Below are 17,067 nucleotides of genomic sequence, written 5' to 3' on the forward strand. Positions count from 1 at the left end.
CTGCGCCCGGCGCTGAGAGCAGTTGCGGTTATTGCGTCTGGGGTTTCGGCCCTCGTCCCTCTTAGCCAAGGAGAATCACAGGGGCTTGAGTGGTTGGCTCTTATAAGTGCAGAGGCCTTGACAGAGAGCTGCTCTCCTAAATGTTTGTTCAAACAAGTGTAAACAAGAGCTTTAAGCAGTCTAAATGAAAATACCTTCCCTTTGTTGATAAGGTTGCTCCTCTTGGTGACTCATCCCCTCTTCTGGCGCTTGTCATCGGGGAGGACTGAACGTCTGCAGAAATCCCCGAGGAACCAGCACTGGTGACTTTCAGCAAGTGTTCGCCCTGCAGAGGGAGGAGAGCCAACACTTGTACCTTCGAGTAAGGGCAGAAAAGCCTTACAGGAGACGAGGTCTGAGCTTTGCCGCTTCACGCAGGGACTCAGCCCTGATGTGATCAGCTCGGCTTGGAGAGAGATGGCAGGGACAGAGTGAGAGGCGGTAGGCAAAAACCGATGTGGAGGAGAGCGCGGTGTTTTTATGTTGTATTTGGGGAAGGCCTGGTCTTTCTGGAGTTAGGGGAAGTCCCCAGCAGGGTCAGCACACGTCGGAGCAGAGCGTAAGCCCTGGGGCAGCGCAGAGGCAGGCAGCGGGAGCGAAGGAGCGTGCACGGGGAGCGCGGAGCTGCTGGCTCCTGCTGCGCCCTGCCAGCTCCGGTCAGCAGACACGGTCCCTCTGTTAAATAGTTTCCAGAGAGGATATCTGGTCGCGTACCTCTGCTGAGACAGCGGCTCGGAGGGGGTCAGAAATGCAGGAGCCTGGCTTCCTGCAGCCACGTGGCGTTTTGCTCATGAAGTGGTGCCTGCAGGGGCTCCCTGCCATCCCTAGCTGCGCTGCCACGCGTGCCGAAGGAACCTCATCCCCTGCCCGCCTGGCTCCGGAGCAGGGAGAGCATCCCCTCGTGGGGCCACGTGCCTGCCGGCAGCCCCACGTAGTGCCTCCCTGCCTGACCGTGGTGGCTGCAGGCAGCTCTCTGCTCCGGCAGGGAAACGTCACTTAACAATAATGCCAGCGGTTTGGCCACCCTGCCGAGCAGTGCAAAAGGACCTTGGAGTCCGTCCGTCCAGGCACCCGAGTCCTCGCCAGCTTTCCCCCAGGCTGGGCTGGTGCAGCTTCGCTCTGACTGACTGGGAGGTGGGAGTTATCCTCACCTCCCTTGCCAGCTGGGCAGCATCCAGCTGTGCTGGTGACTCACTCCCGAGGTACGGGGGCTCCTTTGCAATGCCCTGCGAGGGGGGAAAGGTGAATCTGGAGTTAGCTTTCTTGATGCCTGCTGTGCCCTGCCCCAGGACAGAGCCCTCTGCCCAACCTGCCCCGTCTCCTGAGGGCAGCTGAGCCCGCTGGAGCAGTGCGGAGCGGGCAGGCTGGCTCTCCCAGCATCAGACGATAATAGAACGATTCTCCCAAAATGAAAGCAAACCACAAAAATTTGGTGGGCTGCCAGAGTTACTGGGCACGGAGATTTGTAACCTTAGGTGGGTTGGAGGAGAGGCAGAGCCGCTGCAAGGCTGTGCTCTGTAAAGGCTGGCCAGGAGTGTGATAAATAACACAAACGCCGATTTCAGCCATGGCAACTCGTGCTTTGGGCCAGCCCGATGGCAGGAAGGCCCTTCTTGAGATGTGCAAGATGGGGCAGCTGAAACTGCAGAAGGTGAGGGGCGTAGAGGAGGAGCGGGGCTGTGCACGGTGTGCGGGGCTGTGTGATGGTGTGCAGGGCTGTGCAGGGCTGTGCACGGTGTGCAGGGCTGTTGCCATCTGCTGGGCAGTCGCTGGGGCTCCCCGTGGTAGCAGCGAGGAAGGATGCTTCGCGGCCGCCAGAGGGGTGCTGTGCTTTCTCAGGACAGCAGCGCTAAGCAGGCGTGCCAGCGGCACTCACTGGACACGTGCACCCTGCAAGCCTTCTCCCCTGGCTTGTCCCCTTGGCTAAGCGTTCAGGAGCAATGCGTACGGCACAGCTGGAGTGGATCTGGGGAGGAAAGCAGTCCTTGGTGGGGCCCTGCAGTCCTCAGTGGGGTCCCACGGTCCTTTTTGGGGTCCCACATCTAGTTTTGGGAGGGGGATGCCCCTGGCTATCCCAGCCCCCCTGTCTGCAAGCACGGCGCGCTGGCGGTTGCTGCAAACTGTTGCATCTGTTGAAGCTGGAATTTCTTTTCATGTGGAGTAATTGAATTGAATGCTTCTGGAAGGGTGTAAAAATCAGAGGGAGGCAATTTAAATCCACATTGCTGAATTTCTCTGGCTGCCTGGGGATTGAAGGCTGGTACGACTCGAACTGCACGGTGGTGGTGGAGGAGCTGTAGCTGAATCACAGCCTGCAAGAGCAGGTCACCGGCACATCGGCCACCGCTCCTCTTGGCTTGTGCCTCGCAGTGGGCACGTGGGGGTGGTCGTGCCTCTCTCCTCCTGGAAGCCCTGTGGACTTTGTGAGCACTCCTTCCTTACTGCAGGCTGCCCTAGGAGTTGTTTCCCTTCTGCCAAGGCACGGAGCTGTCTGCGGACCTCAGGCAGCATTTGCAGGACGAGGCAGCTCAGCTCAGGCTTTCCCTTTTCCTACCAGTGCCTTTCCCCTGCCTGGTAGGACCGGCCTCTGTGGGCTCCCCTGCACGGGGCTGGCCCAAAAACTCGTCATGTCCGAACAGAAGATGGTCACCAAACCCTCTTCAAGTCAGTTGCTGGAATTAGCGTTGCTTTGGCCATAAAGAGCTGCTGCACTCAGAATCTCTTGGGTGGCTGGAACTGCCGGAGCGTGAAACACGATGGATGCAGGTCTCTGTCTGCTCATCCGTCCGTCCCCTAAGGGAGCACGCGGAGCCTCCCTGCTCCGCGAAGCAGCAGCAAAGGCAGCTCCGGTCGTGCAGAGCTCTCGTGTTCACAGCAAACAAGCGAGCAGCTGGTGTTATCTGCATTGATTAGGCACAGAAAATACGGTAATTGCTAAAACTGCTGGATCAAACTCCAAAATCTGGCTCTGTTGACAACCTTGTGAGAAGCAGCTTGAAAGCACCAAGGAGATTGATATATTGTACAGACCTCAGCACTACTTAGAGTGAGGGATGAAAGGTGGGGAAATCGGGCACGAGTGTCTCTGGAGTAGGACTCTGTAGTTCAGGCATACTGTGAGAAATATCCTTGGTTGGAAGAGATCCTAGTCGTAGTGTTTGCCTTGTGCAAGATAAGGTGGAAGGAGTTTGGAAAACAAGGACCTTGAAGCTTTATCTTGAGCCGCAAGCATGGCCGTGGGACCCAGAGAGGCAGGAGCTCAGCTGCAGCTCGTGGTCCTGGGTGGCCAGGAGCACATCAGGCAGCTCCAGGAGGCAAAGCTGTCTCAGTAAGAGTTCCTAAAGTAAAACTGGCAGCGCTTGGTGCCTCCTGACGAACCTTGCCTTGCAATACAGCGGTGCTAGAAGGCCCCTGAGGTCCCACAGCACAAGCAGAGGAGCTGAGGGAGCAAAAGGGCTGCGACCCGCTCAGTTAAGTGGCAGATCTGGATGGAGCCAGGACAGGAGCTCGGGTTAAACCATAACTGTGCTGCTGCTGTGCTCGTTACCAGGAATCCCTGCCTCTTTCACGCTGAGCACAGAGGGTCGCCTGGTTATCAAGCAAGACGCTTCCTGCTGGTGTTGCCGGAGCAGAAGGTCCTGCTTGGGGCACCGTGCTGCAGGAAGGATGTGTCCCAGAGGAGAGCAAGAATAGCCCAGAGAAAATGAGAAAATGTGATTTGTGAAGGTAATGGGAATAAATGCTCGGTTATGCTGGCTCCCGTGACCGACGGATACCAAAGTTCAATTATTGGAAGTTTCTGTGGAGGGAAGGACCAGAGTTTTTGGTATCTCATGCACAATGCAAGAGAGGGTGTAGCCGAAGTGGGGAGGGTTAGGCTAGACACCAGGGAGCGACTTTCTGATCAGCAGCAAAGCTTGGATCCGTTGCTTGGAGCGGGGGGAGAGGTAGGACCTTTCGATGGAGGTTTGGGGGACTTGTCAGATAAACTGTGCTAGAAATGGTGAGCTGTGCTCCTGATCTGGAGCAGGCCATCGAACCAGGATGGGCTGAGCTCCTTGTTCTGTGCATTAGGAGCTGCGTGCGGGTCCCACAGAAGAGTCGGGTCCTGCAGGCCTGGTGCCATTGTACCTCCTGTGGACGTTTGGCTGAAGAAGCTCGTGTTGGTGCTCTCCTCGGTCAGGGTATCGCTGCTGTGACGGAGGGGGCAAGCTCCGGGTGCGTCATGAAGGGGTCCAGTCCCCAGCCCATCAGGGAGTGGCATCTGGGCAGCATGCAGCTGAGATATTCCTGTCCCCAAGTACTGGCTCAGGGAGCAGTCTGCAGGAAAAGGACTTGGAGAGGCAGCTAAAATGAAGAGATGGAGAAATAAGGCCCCATTGGGGTCCCAGGTGCAGATATACACAGAACAGCCCAAACCTCCGGGTAAAAGGGACAGGGACTTTGTCCCTATGCTGGCGGCTGCCTTGGGGACAGGGGGGTCCCAGGGACCCGAAGCGCTTCCTTTGGTCGCACCGTGGCGGTGGCTCCGCTGTTTGCAGAAGCAGCAGCTTGGGTGGGGGCAACGTGGAGCTCGGGGCGGTGTGTTTGTAGCTGGGTATCCCTGCTGAGCCAAGCAGCAGCCCTTTGGGGTGGCAGTCACCCGCCCGTCCTGCATTGCTCTCTGAGTCACTGCAGCGGTGATCACTTAGCAGCAGCGAAGTGCTCCTGGTCTCTGGAGTGAGCAAGACGGGCGTTATTTACTTTTCTATTTGTTATTATAAGGAAGGAGATGGTTATTCAATGTTTAAATATTCACCAGAAACACCAGGAAAGATGAGATAAGCCTGGGAAGCCTCTGCAGCAAGAATGGCCCTCCTCGAAATTAACCTTAATTGGAGATACGTTTACACAGAAAGAAAGCACATGCACCTGAAGCGGGGCTGGCCGTCGTGTGGGGCGTGCTTTTATTTTGGTATTCACGTAGCTCGGATGGCTGCAGTCACACGGCAGGGGAGTGTGCATTAGCTCACATATTGTTATCGCGGGGGCTGGAAGGTCAGGAACAAAAGGCACTCTGTTCCGCGACCTGCACTCCGTTGGTGAACCTCGCGCCGAGCCTTTCCGGGACTTTGCTTCCCACCTCCTGCCCAGCAGGAGCTGGATTCGACGTGGGCAAAGAGGCAATGTGTCCACAGGTGAGTTTTGTGCACTAGCACGAAATAAGGAGGGAGCTGGGGTCCTGGAGGAGGCAGATCTCCGTCCTGGGGACTGCTCCGAGCCCTGGCATCGCCAGGAAGGGGCAGGCTGTGTCTGCGTAACTGTGGTCTGACCAGGGAGCTGGGCCGGGAAGGATGGCGGCTGTGGGCTTTCCGGGCACGGAGGATGTGCCAGGTCTTGTGATTTTGTTTGTTTGTTTGTTTGTTTGTTTTTTTCCTGATGGGTTTTCTCTTGCCCAGCCTGAGAGCTGGCGTTGAGTGCAGGAGCCTCAAAACCTTGCAGGCGGCTTTTCAGGTGGCCCTGGACCTGCTTTCTGCTGGCGCTTGGGTCAACCTGAATTTGGGGCTGTGCCAGGCCAGGTGGGTCATTGTCTTTGCCCTGAGCTCAGTGAGGACCCTCTGGCTTCTCTGAAAAATGGGTATTGCCCAAAAAAGCAGGAAGAGGCAAATACTGTGGCTGAGTGGTTGGTGCCTTGCTGCTGGTGACAGTCCCCGGTGTGGGGTTATTTGGTGGGTGACAGGTTCCTGCTGGCCTGGGGCCAGTGCACGGGGCTGAACTGACATGGGGCATTTCAGGGTGGACTGCCAGCACAACTTGCCTCCTCTCTCCCCTTTACAGCAGTGTAAAGCCAATTTAAACACGTCGCGTGGCTGGGCAGGTGCCTGTCCCCAGCACCACGAGCTGGGCTGGGCTCACTGCCACCGGCCGGGCCACCCCTGCGGGGCAGGATACAGCACCAAGCAACTGGGGGCTCTTTTTGGTGGTCTTCTTCCCCTGACCCCAGGTCTGTGGCTCTGGACAGAGCGGCGTTCTCAGCTCAGGGGCCAGGGCCACAGGATGGGAGCAGCACGGGGTGTCCTTGGAGAGTGCTGTGTGCCACCCATCCCTCTCCCCCGCCTGTCCCTCAGAGCTGGCGTGAATCACAAATACGCTCACTCTTGCTGGGAAAACAGAGTTGTTTTTCCTTTTCCTCTCCCCCTGAGCTTCCCAGTCGCCGTGGCCAAGGCCAGCGGTGCTGCAGAATGGTGAGGCTGCTGGCAGGGACCGGCTGCCGCCCCGCTCATGGGCTTCGTTTGTACCTCGGGTGAAATTGTCCATCACGGATCAGAGAAGCCAAATAAATGCTTCCTCGAGCCTGGGGTGTGCTGTGCTTTTTCCCGACAGACGTGCTCGGAAGCACAGAAGCACACCTGTGCGCGTGCCGCCGCTCCGCTCCCTGCCTTGTAAAGCTCCTCACAGGGGCTGCCAGCCCCAGAGCCCTCCTGAGCCCGATCCTCCAGCCAGCAAAACGCCCTGCAAAGCTGGCAGGTGCCCTGAAGTCGGCACAGAAGCAGGAAGCTTTGCATGCCCGGCCTCGCCGGCTCGCATGTGGCTTCGGTGGTGGCCTCCGTGGTGTGGCAGGGCCCGTCCCTGTGGCTGGCTGCTGCCTGGCGCTGGCTCTGGGGGCGGTGGCCGCATCTCATCGCCTCAAGCCTCTCTCGAGCTGCCTTCCCCATACCATCTTTGTTGGCTACCAGACCGGGCACGTCAGTGATGACGGGGCTTTATGGTCCCTTAACACTCGTCCCGTGCGGGTGACTCGCTGCAGTCTCCTTTCCTCTAACAAAATGGCCGCAGACAGGGCTTGAGCCTCGCGTGGGCGTCAGGCCGCCGGCCACCGTGCCAGGGCACGAACTGCGGTCAAGCCGTGGTTTCAGTTCAGGCTGGGGCGGGGTGTCCTGATTTTAAGGTCTGAGGTTTACCTGAAGCATCTCAGGGGGTGTTTTATTTGATTAAAAATGAAAATAGGCTGGGGCTGGTGGCAGCGGGCTGTTCTGAGCGTGCAGTGGGGATGTTCATGCTGAGGGCGCTTGCCGCCCCACGGATGTGTTTGCCAAATGGGCATTGCCTGACCTGCTGTGTTGTGATTTTTCGTGTTTAATGCCTACTTTCTGCCTGTGATCAGAAAAGCAAGCTTGGCTGGAGGAGAGAGATGTGGCAGTGGGAATTAAAGGGTCAGCGTACAAATCAGCAGTTCACGAGGCCATAAAAAGAGCTTTGAGATCTGCGGCTGCACCTTTGCCCAGGGCATAGGGTTTTGGTTTTGCTTTGCTTCGCTTTATCAAGCATTCTCTAATATCTTCCCCTAGTCTGCTTGTTCGCCTATCTCCTTCTGGCATCTTTTCTTGAGGTTTAGTTATTTAATCTGTGATGAAATATAAAGCAAAGTTCTCCACGCTCGTGCTCAGGAGGAGAACTTTGTTTAAAGTTTCACCTGTCTCATAACTCATTGACCGCATGGGTTTAACTTTAATAAGGCTCTTGCATTTGAAATTGAAAAAGCATTAAAAGAGAATAATCGAGGTCTAGCATGCTAACGTACTGCCATTACCTATAGGCTGTGTTGGAGGGAGCTGCAGGGCATCGTGAGTTTGGCAGAAATGGGGACGTCTCTTCTGTCGCGCGGTTTGTGGTACCCAGCACAGCTGGCCAAGGGACACCCACAAACTGGCAATTCTCCCCTCCTTAAAGATTTAGTCTTTAAGCATAGAGTAGAGGTAGTGGGGTTTTTTTTGTTTGTTTGTTTTTTAATCTGTAAGAAAAAATAATATTATTTCTGTTTCCTAAAATATCCTTTGAAAACCCACTATTTCCAGGAAAATGCAGGAGCGAGGTAGCAGTCTGTACTCTCCTAAAATTGCTTTAATAAGATAAAAATGAACTTCAGGCTCGTTTCTTTTGGCCATGTGAGCAGTGACAGTGTGCAGCAGGGCTGTGGAACAGGCGCAGGATGTGCCGGGACCGCTCTGGTTGTTTCTCGAGGTGCTCCTGGACCGCGGCCCTCGCTTTGCCCCTGCCTGGCCGCGTGTGATCGAAGCCGCAGCGACTTCTGTCCTGGTCTCTTCTGGTTTCTGTATGCACGCCACGTGGGATGTGGCAGGGAAAAACACATTCTTCTCCTTTGCTAAATACAGGGAATGTTTGCAGATGGTGTTCCAGGTCATCTTTTAAAGAACAAAATTGCTGCACATCCGTGGTGTGGCTGAAGGAGGATGGGGTCTGCGCTGTTCTGGTGCCTACCTCTGGCTCCCTCAGGGCTGCCTCCTCATCGGCCAGTCTGCACCATTTTTTCCTGTCGATAAGATTTTTGAAGCAATTTCGTAGATAAATCATTTGATTTAAGGGCATTGGGATGTTCTGATGTGCTGAGCTGTTGGGCTCCCTGTTACGCTTTGTGTTGGGAGGCCAGCGACTGTAACCTCCAGAGGGTGGGTTTTTAATCAGCGTGTGGGTTGGGGGGTTTGTTTTGTTTCCATGTTTTTTGTTTGTTTGTTTTGCGATAGTTGTCTTTATTTTGTTCTTGAATACACTTGAATGTATGTCTGAATTTAAACCTTTCCAGTAGGAAGGTTTTTGTTCTTTTGTTTATTTTTATTTTTTTAAAAACAAGAGTTTACTTTGGAGTCTGCAAGCAAAGGTATTTCCAATTTGGCTTTAAATCTGTTTCAAGCAGGCAAAAAGCAGCCCTTTGAAGCAGGCAGGTAAATCTGCAGATGCTGGTGGCTGCTCTCCTCCCTCGGGCCCTCTCGGCTGCCTCGGGTTCCCATCGCCCCGCGCACAGCAGAGCCGCATGAAGGATCGGTGCTCCTGCGGGCAGGCGGTGCGAGCTGGGGATGGCTTTTGTCCCCCCAAACAGTGTCACAACCCGGCATCGTCCCACGTGCCAAAGCCTGACCTGTCCTAAACTTGGCGTATGCTGCAAATTGCTTTTGTTTTCATGTGGGAGGCAGGTGAAGCCACTGCCTCCCCTGTTGGTGACGGCGCTCGCTGCAGCAGCCTCTGCCGTCTGGTGGAGTTTGCCGGGCAGGCCTCGTCTTCCACGGGTGGCGACTTTGGACTCTGGTTCTGTAAAGTTTTCCATCATGTTTAACCTGGGGGGCGGTGGCCGTGAGAGGCCGTCTGTCTGTCTGTGCTGAGCTGGCACGAACCGGTGCCGCTCTCCTGCAGGGCTGAGCAGGGCTCGCCCGCCTCGCTGCGCACCCAGCCCGGCCGGCGTGGAGCGGGCGGCTCGAGCGCAAGTTTCCCTTCTCCTGGCACGTCTGCATGGTGTCTGCCCAGCTGCTGGCCTTCTGTGCTGCGGGGCTCTGAGAAATGTCACAGAATCACAGGATATCCGAGTTGGAAGGGGCCCACGAGGCCCATTGAGTCCAACTCCTGGGTCCCCAAAGGGCCACCCAAAAGATGGCATTTGCTTGGACGCGTTTGCAAAAAGCCCTGGTTGCTGCCGTGTGCACCTCTCTGGTGGAGGAAGGGGAGTTTGCTTGGGCATTAGTGCCTGCCTCCAACATGCTGCTGCTTTGCCCTGCTGCTGTGCCGCAGGGGAGGCCGCCAGCAGCAGAGCAGCTCTGATCCGGCCGGGTGGCTGACGGGCTTCCATCAGCCTGCTTCCCTTTGGAGGTCACCTCTGGTGACAGGGGACCAGCTGGAGCTCCGTGCCCCCACTGACAGTTCCCAGCACTGAGATCCCAGAGGCACAACTGAGTTAATTTGTTCTGAAACCACCTGGGGAAATCCCAGAAGTGCTGGGCCACCAGCCCTCGCTGTTCTCGCGAGGTGTTCCCTCGTGGCCCCACAGCTCCGCTCCGCACACGCGGGTGCGGGAGGCTCAGCACCGCCCGTGCTTGGGGAGGAGCAGCCTGCCCTCGTGCCGGGGCTGGGAAAACCCAGCCCTTTGTGCTCGTGGTGTGGGCTCCTGAAAACCAAGCGCTGCGCCTTCCCCGGAGCCTGCTGGCTCGCTGCAGGTAACGGAGAGGTGGCGCAAAGAATTCAAGGTGCAGTCCCAAAAAAGCATGTCCTGAAGATGCAGACTGGTGGCGCAGGCCTTGCAAACCAGAGGCTGTAGTAAAGGTTTATGAAGCAGCTGAGCTTTCTGTTGAGGGGTGGAAGGTGCCTTCATATTACCAGCGGGGTGGAAAAAGTGCTCTGAGGGCTGACTGGTGGTTTTGAATGGTGGTTCCATGTGGAGAATTCAAACTGATAACGTGTCTTTGTACCAATGGGGTGGGTGAAAGGAGCAGTGATGGGAACTGCTGAGGGAGCAGTAGGTAATCCCTCTGGGACTCCATAAACCCATACAAAATCTCTCTCAGAGTCCCAACAGCCAAGGCACGGGGTGGCTCGGCAAGGCAGAGCTCCTGAGCATGGCGTTTGGCTCGTGCCTGAGAATTGCTGTCCCGTACGGGCTTTGTCCTGCTCTGCAATGCAACCGCGTGGCTCTAGCACCTTACAGGGCGGCTTTTTCCCTCTTGTGTCTTGTAACAGGCAAATGAGGTGACCGACAGCGCGTACATGGGCTCGGAGAGCACCTACAGCGAGTGCGAAACCTTCACAGATGAGGACACCAGCACGCTGGTGCACCACGAGATGCACGACGAGGTGGAGACGGACAGCGCCATCGATTCCACCGTGCACTCGGAGTTCACCGACCCCATCGAGGAGCCGGAGCATGGGTCAGTGGCGGGGTGGCAGGGGGGCTGTGGGGCAGGAGGGGGGACAGACCGGGAGAGGACAGGGACTGGGGGAGATGCAGCCCGAGGATTTAATCGAGTGGGCTGAGTCTGCCTTGCTAAACCTGGTTGGCTTGTTCGTAGTGTTTGCCACTTCACCGAGACTGAAATAGCTCTTCTTTAAGAATAATAATGAGGCTGCACCATATGTAGGCTGTTTTGGAGCGTGGCCTGGCAATCTCTTTGAGCTAATCTTTGCTTGCCTTGGGAGAACTCCTGTACCCTCATTAGCATCTTTAACTTCTAAAATAAGTTCTCCGAACACCTGAAATACCTGCAGTTTTTAATCTATCGCTGAAGCCAGAAACGTAACGTGTAATTTTCAAGTCAGGAGGGGAACTCGCTGTACTCTTGTTTTTCCTAAACACGCGCGTGCCCTTTGATGTGCAGCCACCTCCTGTAATAACTAGTTTGAAACTTTTGCCGCGAGCACAGGAGAGTGAACTGGGAGCTGCTTCCCCATCTGAACTGCTGCTGGCGAAACTGCTCCCGGGCCCCCTCGCTTCCTAGATTTTGCAGGGAAAGTTGTTTTGGGGGTGAAACCAGGATGCTGGGAAGGCAGGAGGGGAGAGAATAACTTTGTTATCAGCAGCCCAAAGCACTGGTCTGCACTGAAACTTCTGGAGCTGCCGTCACTTGAGGTCTGCTAACACCTGTGGGGTTTTTTGGCCAAAAGTGTGACATCCAGGCTCGGTGCTGTGGCGAGTACACACAGCTCCCTTTGCTTTTAGAAAGCAGCGGGCTCCCTGGGGCTTCTCTCCTACCCCAAAAGCACATCTGGGGACATGCGAGCAGGCGGTGCTGCTGGGCGCTGGGGCCGAAAGGGTGCCGGCTGGCAGAGGTGCTGCGGATCAGAGGAGAAAGGGGATTAGCCGGCCACGCGCTCCTTGCCCGAGCAGCACTTATACCGGGATGTAAGCGGTTTCTGAGCCCTTGGCCGCGAGCAGCGTGTCCCCGGAGGGGCCATGGCAGCCTGCGTGCGCTCTCGTCCTCTTGGGAAACTGCCGTGCCTTGGATTCACCTGCCTGTAGGTACAAAACGCGGTGCTTAGGGATTTTTTAAGATTAGGTTGTTGTTGAGGTTTCCCTAACCTCGGGTGTCCTCTGGGTGCTCTGTTCAAGCAAGTGGTGTCTATTGCCAGGTGTCTTAGGTGTGGGCAGACTCCAGGTACCCAAAGGTTCAAGGCAAAAGTGTATTGGAATTTTTTGGACTTCCGGTTTAAATACTGGAAGGCTTGAGACTGAAAACTTGGGAATCTGATCCCAGGCTGCTGAGGGCTGGTTTTGGTGCCATCAGACCCGCAGCAGGACAGAAGTTGTATGCCTGCGGTGCCCTGAGCTCTTCCAGGAGCAGTCAGTAAGTGCAATCCAGCCAGAGCAGAGTTTTGATCCAGCCCTGCTTTCCAGTGGCTGTTCAAGCTCAACACGCGTGAGACGGTTTGAGCGGTTATTTAGGTTGTGTGTGGTAAAGATTGGCTGGGCTCTGGATCTTGAAACTGCTGCGGTGGATCCTGTAGGTGTGCACCAACTCCCCATGCTAGTGCCTGAGGCAGCCCTGGCTGAGGGCTCCCAGGTGCCTGATCAGATCTGCTGCAAGGTGCTTGTCAAACCACAGCCCCTGCTTAGAGAGCTGGGCTTGGCTTTTGCTTGTGAGTTAAAAAATTATAATAAAAATAAAAAGAAATCCCCTCTACTTTCTATTCCTGGAGCGGTTTCTGATGGTTTCTGGGTGTGCTGGGTGCCACATCCGACTCCCTGGTGGGGGAGTGGGCTCCTGCCACCCCCCGCTGCAGGAGCTGCGGTGCTCCGCAAGGGCACGAGGAAGGCGAGCAGAGGCTCACCAGCTGGGCTGGGCTCGTCTGTGGCTAAAGGGAGATTTGCTGCTGTTTTGGCTGGAGGGTTAACATGTTTTTATTAGCAGGATAAGGGCAAATCCTTCAGGCGTTGCAGACTTTTGTCATAAATGGCTTATCAGTAATTGTTTTTTTTTGACTTGGTACAATGATATATTCAATGTCCCCTATGTCTGTTTTCCCCCTCCAAGTGGATGAGGATGGGGGTCTAGCCTGAAATATCAGTTTTTATAATCAAGCTTTTTTCCCCTTTCTTTAGCATTGAATTTTAGGGAGGCGAGCGGTTCTAGTTTCCCCAGAGCACATCCCTTTGGGGCGCAGACATGCGGGCTGCTTTCAGGCTTGGTTCTCAGAAATCCCCTCCACGTTTTCCCCCAAACTTCCCTTTAAAACCTCTGCGGTCCTGGGCAGGAAATTCCAGATTGCTGGTGCATACTGCCATGGTGGGCTGAATGTATGTAGCGCTGCCCATCTGCAAAGATACTTCCAGAAGTGACAACTCCTGTGTCGAGCAGCGTCCCCTCCGAAGCGAGGGACATCCCCGGGCCTGTGCTGGGCGTTTCAGCTGGGTGCAGCACAGCCCTCTGGATCCGATGTTACAAACACGTTAAAGAAGCCCTACAAATTGCCACAAGTGCGTGCAGGGGCTGAGTTAAGGTCCCTTGCCTCGCCGGGAGGTCTCTCGGTGCTGGGTTCGGCAGCCGCCCCTGAACCCCCGGGGTTTGTGTCACCGGGGGCTGCAGCACCGAACCCCACACTGGGCTCTCGGTAGGATTACGCAGCACAGAGCGTGCATGAGCCTGGCGCGCAGGCTGACCGTGTAACTCAGAGCATGTTCAGCACGGGCTCGGGACACACCGGGCTTTGTCTCTGCCATGCGTTTGGTTGCACCTGTGCTGTGCCAGGGCTGGCCACCGGCCTCGGGGTTTGTCCTGCGTGCCTGGTGATCCCAGGAGCTGCCTTGCAGCTGCCAGGGGAGCTTGCATGAAAAAACAATGGTTAGCTGTGAAAAAAAACATGCTGCAAACTTCCTGGGGGTGCCTGGGCTGCTCCTTCGGCCCTGTTCAAGGTACAGTAAGGCAGAAGTGGCCGGGTTTACCGAAACAGGAGACGCGACTTGGGAAGCAGATGTGTGGCGTGCAATCGGAAAGGCTGCTGCAGTGGTCACCCCGTAACATCTTTGTCTGTCCCCACAGATCCCATCCGCACGACCTGCCCCTGGGCTCGGATCTCAGCCACTCCATCGTTACGGTCATTAGCGGAGAGGAGCACTTCGAGGATTATGGAGAAGGGAATGAAGCAGATTTGTTCTCGGACAGCTTGTGTAACGGGGAAAGCAGCTTTAACAGTTCCTCGTTCCTCTCTCCCAGGTAATGCTCAGCACAGCACTCGCAGTGCTTTAACCGGTTTCGCTGGCTTAGTGTCCTCGCTCAGGCTCTGTGTGTGTGAGTTTGGGTTTGCTGCAAGAGGGGGTTCCTGGCAACATTTGGATACAACGGGGTAACCAGCTCAGAAGTGGAAGATGAGTTGCCTCCTTCAGTCTTTCATTTTCCTGAACAGTTCCCATCCTCCCATCCAGAGGCACTAATGTCCAGCAGCAGTTGGAAGAGCTCTCTGAGTTTCGGAGTCTGGGACAACGCCACGTTCCCTCTCTGTTGGGGATGTGGCTCCTCGCACAGCATTCTGGTAGAGAAAACTGCCATGGAGTTTTATCCCTGATCCTGTTGGATAGCTTTTTTTTTTTTTTTTTTTTTTCTTTCTGCTACACATGCATTTTTGGCTTTGATAGGATGCTTGGTTGGATTTGCACAAGCAGCTGCAGCCTTCCTCCTCTAGGCAGCCTGAGGGATAGATGGGGCAGGAAGGAGGCCAAAGTGTTTTCTTGCACTCCTTGTGTTAGGGTCTGAAACCAGGCAAATGTTGGTTTTCCAGCCCATGCAGGGTGGACTGAGGATGACAATACAAACCGGCCAATCTTTATTTTTTAAGAAAAAAAGTAAAAGCTGGAATGGTCATGCACACCTGCAGCCCCTGTGACGACAGGCGACTTGGGGACATGCTCCTCCACCAGGCAGCGCAAGTCTGCGCAGGGCAGGAGTGCTCCCTGCCTGCCACACGCTCACACGGAAGACCAGAAGACACTTTTTTCCCTTTGGGGTGATGTGTGACTTTCTACGGCAGTACAAACCTGTTGCAACATTTTTTTTTTTCCTGTTTACCTGCTTTCTACAAGATTCCCAAAGGCCTTTGTAGAGCTTGGGCAATTCTGCTTGCACAGGGCTGAAAGGGAAGAACTGCTGTCAAATCTACACACTGACATTTTGCTGCAAGTCAGGGCTGACTTTTTTTTCTTTTTGCTGGTTCAGCAGCAGTTTTGAAGATGTTACCTAAACCTGCTATAGAAGGTGTTGCTGTAAAGCATGGCTAGCCCGTTATTTGGGGAGAACGGTGCTCTTGGTGAGCTGGGATACCCTGCCATGGAAGCGGCACGTCACTCATCCATGCTTGGCTGTTTATTGCACTGTGCAGAAGGAGATGCTGGTCACAACTGTCCGTGCTGGTGCTGCAGCATAAGAAGTGCTCTCGGATAAAAACTAGCCTTGGTGTTCGAGTTTCTCCTTGAGTGTAGGCCTCCAGCCCAGTCCAAAAGCCTCCTGGCAATGAAATACTCAACTAAAATAGCTTTGCAATCCGCTAATTTTTTTCTTTAATACCAGTCCTGAGCTCCCAGGTTACCTCCGCTCACAGTGCCCAGCTCTTGCTCTGTCAGGGCGCTCTCTTCCCCGTGCTGCTCTCTCTTCGGGTCCTGCCTCTGCAGCATCTCTCCTCTGCTGGGAGAGGTTCAGCGGGCGCGTGGCCCTCCAGCTCTCGGCGGCTTTGCTGCAGACCCACTGCTGGGAAGGCAGATTGCAGACAAAACCTCAGGAGTAAAGAACGTGGTTCTGTTGGAAACAGAGCGTTTCTGCGTGCCTTTCAGGTCTAGCCTTCACCTGGGATTATCGTTGTGTGCATGAAGGTCCTTAGCTGATGTTTCTCTAAGCAGGTGCTATTTTTCTGAACAAAGCCCTGCCTTCCCAATGCCTTTACACGCAGTGAAACCTTGCAAAGAACTACAGGATGTCACTGGCTTAGATGAGCCTTTTTTTGCAGAGGTTTGAATAGGAGGAACAGCGTCTCTTGTAAGCGGTCACATCGCCACACACCACTTCCATGTTACCAGAGCCTCTGAACAGGAATAACGTTGACAAATTTTCCCGCTACAGCTCCAGACCTTCACAAGAGGATTAACACAAGCACCAAGAGCCTTTGGGGAACACTGTGGGGTATTGCATTTTCCTGCTTAGTCCTGGTGTGCATGTTTCTGATCCCTGCTCTTGGGTTGCCATCTCTTTCTTGGTGCATTCAGCCGGTAGGAGCAAGGTCTCCCTGCCACGCTTGGTGAGAAAAGGATGGCGACTGAAAGTACGAGCTCCTCGCGTGCTGACGTGCTGCTCCTTAAGTGCTGGACGAGCTGCTGAAGGCAAATGTTACCCCACGAGATGGAGGAAGGAGGCAGCAGGGCTGCGTGCGGTGCCGGGGGTGGCAGCTTGCCACCAGCGGGAGGTGGGGACGCCCCGAGGCATGGTGCTGTTCGGCTCTCGCCCACTCAGCTGGCAAGGAACCAGCGCAGCCAGGGGCCAGGTATACCTTTACACAGCGAATACCTGCGGATTCTCCTACAGCTTCTTGTCTGATGGCTTTCCCCACCTTGAGTAGTGCCTGTTAGAGCCGAGTTCGCACACCAGTCTTGCTCCCCAGGGCTCACCGGCGGCTCATTCCCAGGAGAGGTCAGGTCCCGGAGGAGGGCACGTCGCTTCCTCTGGGTACCGCAGGGCTGCTGCCAGCTTCTGCCCCCTGCAAAGCCTGAGCAACTGAAATGACTGCTGGTGGATAAAGACTTTCCTGAGACCGAACCTGCCCTAGAGGCTAGGGGGATGTTTTTCAACGTTTTTGCAGGAATGGGAAGAGATGAACAATGCAGCATGCGCTGTGGTCCACTTGCCTGATCTGAGGGGGCTCGGAAGTACTGTACAGATGGCACAGACTCAGAGACCTGACCCCAGGGGGGGCTGCTGACCCCCCACCGCCCCCAGGAAAAGTCCATGAGAGGCTATGCAAAGGTGCTGGGGGGAACACCCCTCCTGGGGGGGCCTCAGCATCTCCCGGGCCAGGACTTGCCAGTGTGGGTCTGCACCACGGGGTTGACTAGTCCTTTCCAGATATCTTTTGGTTTTAAGCTTGCTTGTTTTTGCTCACACCTTTACCTGTCTTTCCTATTGAACTGCTTTGTTTTTTCACTATTAACCTTGCTTTGATTAAAGTCTGTGGCTTCCAGAAGCATGTTTTCCCACAGAAAGGATTTGTGGCGTGCATTTGGCCCCAAAGCAAGAC

At 55.2% G+C, this 17,067-nt stretch overlaps 1 protein-coding gene across 3 annotated transcripts in view; it reads left to right on the plus strand.

Moving 5' to 3' along the window:
* RAB11FIP3 (RAB11 family interacting protein 3) overlaps positions 1-17,067 on the plus strand; it is a 72,898-nt gene that overhangs the window by 37,394 nt on the left and 18,437 nt on the right. For all 3 annotated transcript variants that reach the window (XM_035549117.2, XM_035549118.2, XM_035549119.2), the window contains exons 4-5: positions 10,540-10,727; positions 13,833-14,006. In XM_035549117.2, coding sequence (XP_035405010.1) covers positions 10,540-10,727; positions 13,833-14,006 — 362 coding nt within the window. The remainder of the gene's footprint in view (positions 1-10,539; positions 10,728-13,832; positions 14,007-17,067) is intronic.

This window comes from Cygnus atratus, chromosome 15 (assembly GCF_013377495.2).
Source record: "Cygnus atratus isolate AKBS03 ecotype Queensland, Australia chromosome 15, CAtr_DNAZoo_HiC_assembly, whole genome shotgun sequence".
Classification (NCBI taxonomy): Eukaryota; Metazoa; Chordata; class Aves; order Anseriformes; family Anatidae; genus Cygnus; species Cygnus atratus.